Below are 5,202 nucleotides of genomic sequence, written 5' to 3' on the forward strand. Positions count from 1 at the left end.
CCCCCCCCCCCCCCCCCCCCCCCCCATTGTTCAGGCCTCTGTACTCTTAACATGACAGAGCTGGTGAAAGACCAGCCTAACAAATATACGACACAGGCCTTTAAAATCCCCCCACAACAAGACTCCTGTTTAAGGGAGAGAGAGGGTATACAGTGATCATTGTTTTGTGAGCGGAGTGGGTGCCACAGGGCTCCTGACTATGGACTATGGGCCCTCCTATGGGTGCACAGCAGCCAGAGAGAAGGTTAAATACTATCCTTCCTCTTACAGCATGTGGGAATGCCCTCTATGGCAGGGCTCTCAGCAGCCAGTTTTGCATGGACAAAGAAGAACCGTGCCCTTCCTGAAAAACTGCCCAGATCTCTTAAACATTCAGAACAGTTGGGTTATGTTTCCTCCTCCATTATTTTATTTTTCATCTCAGCCTCTGCACTTCCTGGTTCCTTCCAGTCCAGGAAGCAGAAGTGCCAGAACATCATGACTAAGGCTGTACTTGTTGTTCCTGCATGGCAGCAAGTAATAGCAGAGATCTCCCTGAAAAACCTGTTTGCTCCTTTGGTCTGCAAAACAGAGCCAGGAATTTCTCAGAGTGCCATGGTCTGCATGCCTCCACCCTTTCAAGCACTTGTTGCAGCTCTCTACCTCTAGCCTCACTGCCTTTCATTTTAGGTTGAGGAAAGCACAAAATTAAAGTTTTCAGGAGAGAAAGAGAAAGAGAGAGATGTCCACAGTAGGCCACCGCAACTGTGAGAACAAAAGACCCGTCTCTGTCCACCAGCCCAGTTATTGCAAAGGACAGTAGTCAATGGTAGCCTGAGACACTCCGACTAAGTTCCCAGATAACCACAGAGTTGCTGAGTTCATCTCTCCAGGCTTCAGTTCCCCACTTGGGAAAGTGGAGTGTCATTTTTCTGCCTTTCGACATGGGCGTTCTGAACACAAATACATATAATATGGTGAGGTGCTCTAATACAAGCATAAATTGGGCCACATAAATACCTAAGACTGTAAATGTAAAGATGCAGTTTGCAGAAAAGAAGGGCTACAGTTACCCACTCTATTGCAAGTGTATGAGCTCCTCATCTGAACTCCACCCTTGCACTGACATTATGAGGATCTCCCATTCCTATGTACTGTGAGCCACAGAGATAGTCAAGGGTGCCTTTTATTTTTTCCTTTTAGCTAACAGGCCAAAAGTGTCCCTTGTGCGACCACACTAGAACTTAACGTAATTCAGCAACCCTATGAAGTCCTGTGATCTTGTACTGGAAATAGCAGAAAATACAGCTGTAATTGGAATCGGGGTAATAGAACCCCATTACTCGCCCCCGTATTTCAGACTGGCCTCATGTTTCAAGAGCAGACCTGGGATGCAAAGTGTGTCGTTTTATTTCCTACCTCTGCCATCAACTTCTGGTATGACAAACGTCCATCACTTCTTTCTGCCTCAGTTTCCCAGCTCACTCATCTCCACTGGGCATGGAAAGGAGGCAGATGTGAGGAAGCTTAACTAAAGTTTGCAAAGCTCTTGGCAGGGCCCAAAGGGAAGAGAAAGATACTCCCAGAAGAAATAGCTACAACTAAAACTGCACAGGAAGGGGTGCTCACAAACAGGCACTGCTCAGTCATGCTCATAGGAATACCTCAGCTGCCTCAAAAAAGGAGGGTCCTGGAGGGTGAGAGAGGAGCCAGAAGCCAAGGCTGCTTTCAGTTTTAAGAGAAGAAGTACCATATGTTGTCCTACACCTGAGCTCGGGAGGATAGGCCTGCTTCCCATCCCAGCTTCATAGTGCCCAGGTGGTTGAGGACATATGGTATGTTCCCCCCTGAATCATAGATGCCCCTGGCACTAACACCCTCCCCTACCTCCATACAGCCTTAGTCTTCTGGTAATGTAATTTGGGCTGTGAGGATTAGATTTGGGAAGGTTGGCCAGGACGAGAACAGAGGACGTGGTCTGAACTTGTTCCAGCCAGGCCTTTCTTCCACACCAATGTGAGCCTCAGGAGGACTTTGTGCGTCAGGCTTTCCAAATAACCCTGGAATAAATTTAGAGCAAACAAAAGGGAAATATTGGGGAGAGAACATAGCCTTGGCATGGGCAAGTGTATCTAGGGAGCGCTGTCCTCACTTATGCCAAGGCTCATTTTTATCTTTGATCAGCTGTGACAGTGTTTTTCTTCAAACTTTCCCAAAATAAGCAAATGTGCTAAATAAACTCGTGTCCTTGGAGCTGATGGCAGGCTCAAGAGAGATCACTTCCAGGTCTCCCATTAGTCAGTTGATTCAAAGCTCACTGAAACCCAGTGGAAATGCTCCCATTGCCATCAGTGAGCACTGTGGTGGGTGCTACAACCAGCTCTGGAGGCTTGGGGTCAGATCTTCAAAGGTATTTAGGACTGAACTTTCATAGAAGTCAATGGGACGCAGGTTCTGAAATACCTCTCAGGATCTCGGCCTCAGTATGTAGCACAAGTAGGTGACGGAGCGGAGTGAAATAGCCATTGCTGTGACAGATCAAGTTATTCACATTTGATCAGGGACAACTGGCAGAACAAGGGCCACTGCAGGCCAAGACAGGTGTGTTGGCAGGGTAGTGGGGGGCGTCAGGGCTGAAATGGCAAGGGGCTCTCTAGAGGCATTGCTGGGGATGGCTGCGAGCCCAGCCCTGGACTAGCCAGATGTACTGAAAACAAGAATGGACCTGCATTTGCACAGCAACATGAGGAGGTAGGCAACTGGTGTGCAGCAGTGGCTCAGCTAGCTGGCCTTTGCTTAGTGGCTTGAAAGCTCATACCGGCAACCGCCAGGTTTAGTAAAGAGCCACATTGTGAGCGGAGACTACAGTGGGCTTGTTTTTCCTGCGTTCGAGTACTCTGCTTACACGCAAACCTCTGGTGAGGCTTTATTAAGAGGGAAACTTTCAGAACAATCAGGTCTGGGCATTTGTTGCAGTGCTCGTAAATGAAAGGGGGCTGGCGTGGGCATGTAGCACAGCTCGGCATTTACCGTCCCTTTGTTTGCACCCAGGGATGACGTGCCAGGCCCGGAGCTCCTACATGGACAAAGAAGTGCTGTGGGGACACCGCTTCACTCCTGTCCTCACCCTCGAGAAGGACTTTTATGAAGTGGACTACAACAGCTTCCACAGCACCTACGAAACCAACACACCCACGTGCTGTGCCAAAGAGCTGGCTGAATCTCTCCAGGAGGGCCGCCTCCTCAGACACCTCTCCAATGCCACCCTCCTGAGTGGGGGTGGAGAAGCAGAGATGGCCAAAAAGGAGAAAGAGGAGGAAGAAGATGACGGAAAGGAGCCAGCTGGGTTAAATGGGGCCAATGGGACAGCAGGAGAGGTGAAGCCAGACATGTCTGTATAACACATAGATCTGGGCTGGACACTGGACAATACAGATACTTTTTTTACAGGGGATGTGTTTGGTCTAGTGAATAAAGCACTAGACTGGGAACCAGGAGACCTGGGTTCTGTTTCCAGCTCTGCTGCTGACCTGCTCTGCTGTATGACCTTGGGCAAATCACTTCACACACCCATGTTGGTTTTCCCCACCTATAATGTGAGAGAGCTGATACTTTATGCACCTTTGCAAAGCACTTTGATATCAAATAGACAAGGCTCACTAGCTAGGGGGTATTATTACCGTTGAGGTTCCCCCCGCTGATTGCTTTAAAAGACACTCATCGGATTTTCAAAATTATTTTCCTTTCAGGGGGTATTAAAAAAAAAATAAAAATGTCAAACCTCCCAGCTAAGTAAGAAGAATGTAGTTAATTTACAACTCAGTGCATTGTAGACACTGTTACTACTAAATTAAAGGAGGAAAAAAAATCTCTCCTGCATTCAGTGAACTGTCTTGCATTCTCAGTGATTTATATGTGGTGTTTTCGACTTTTCCTCCCAAACCCTGTCTAGTGTGACTCATTCCTGCCAGGCTGAAGTGTCTGTGTTTCAGATCTTGCCCATGACAGAGTGTTTTTTTTTTTTATTATTTGAATAATATGGGGCAGTGGATGGTTACACAACAATAGCCCCAAAAGGAGTTTGAATGCTGTACTGCTTGAAGTTCTTGCTGATAATCTCCCACAAGTGGAAAATGTAACACAATGACAAAGTGTGTCGTGTCCAGGATAAAAGTCTAATTTTGCTATGAGCTGATATGTATTCCTCTATCGTATTGGTTTTAAGTGGAATTATTCTTGACTTACCTCCCTTAAACAATAGAATCTGGCCATATGTTGATTTTTTTTTTGCCAGCAATTGGCAGAGGAAGGAAAAAAATATGGACTGTATTTCTGTAGGAGGTAGGGTAGATTTGCACCTTATAAGCTAACCAAAGTAGATTTTATATAGCACAAGCTTTCTTGAGTCAAAGCTCACTTCATCGGGTGATGTTAAAGAACACGCATAGAGCACTGTATAAAATGGAGAGAGTAATTTGAATACAAAAGCCAGTGCCCACTTGGCATTGATTTTAGATTTATATGTAATTTCAGGGTCAAATTCAGCCCTGGTGTAAACTGGTTTGATATAACTGAAGGCAGTGGGAATGCACCTATTTATAACCACTCTGAATTTGGCTCATTAGCTTGGAAATTAAGCACACGCACGCACAGTCTCCTTCACATAATGGCTCTGACAATAACCAGATGTCTGAATATTATGTGGACATAGGTCAGGCTAAGCGTGTCTACACATGTTTTTACACGTGCCTAAACTTAATGCACATTAAGGCGATTTAGGCACACCCCCCCACATGCACGCGCTAATGTGCATTAACATGGGTGTGCAGACCGACTTGGGACTAAAGTTAGTTCCAAGTCAATGGCCGCACACTGCATGAATGCGGCTTAGCACATCTACATGTTTGCTAAGGCAATTTAACTATTTGCGCATAAATTTGATACCTACTTTATGCAGGTATCAAATTTAGGCTCAAATAACCTTAAATTGCCATATTTAAGGCACATTAGGGGTGTGCACATGTAGACATGCATCCTTAATGTGCCTTAAATTGGGTTAATGAACATTAAATGCACACATGTAGACACACCTGCTGAGAAGTGCCAAGCGTGACTTTGTCTTGCAATCTGCAATGTCTCCTGCTATTCTTTAAAAGCTGTTTCAGTGCTGCTGTTCCTAAGGGCTGCTCTAGACATTATAAATGTTCACTGATGTAGTTAAAT

At 45.9% G+C, this 5,202-nt stretch overlaps 1 protein-coding gene across 2 annotated transcripts in view; it reads left to right on the top strand.

Moving 5' to 3' along the window:
* KCNJ5 (potassium voltage-gated channel subfamily J member 5) overlaps positions 1 to 4,169 on the top strand; it is a 53,976-nt gene extending 49,807 nt beyond the window's left edge. For both annotated transcript variants that reach the window (XM_019509188.1, XM_019509180.1), the window contains one exon: positions 3,031 to 4,169. In XM_019509188.1, the coding sequence (XP_019364733.1) occupies positions 3,031 to 3,380 (350 nt within the window). In that variant the 3' untranslated portion in view covers positions 3,381 to 4,169. The remainder of the gene's footprint in view (positions 1 to 3,030) is intronic.
* The last annotated feature ends 1,033 nt before the right edge of the window (positions 4,170 to 5,202 follow it).

This window comes from Gavialis gangeticus, unplaced genomic scaffold (assembly GCF_001723915.1).
Source record: "Gavialis gangeticus isolate Ggan-Ray unplaced genomic scaffold, GavGan_comp1, whole genome shotgun sequence".
Classification (NCBI taxonomy): domain Eukaryota; kingdom Metazoa; phylum Chordata; order Crocodylia; family Gavialidae; genus Gavialis; species Gavialis gangeticus.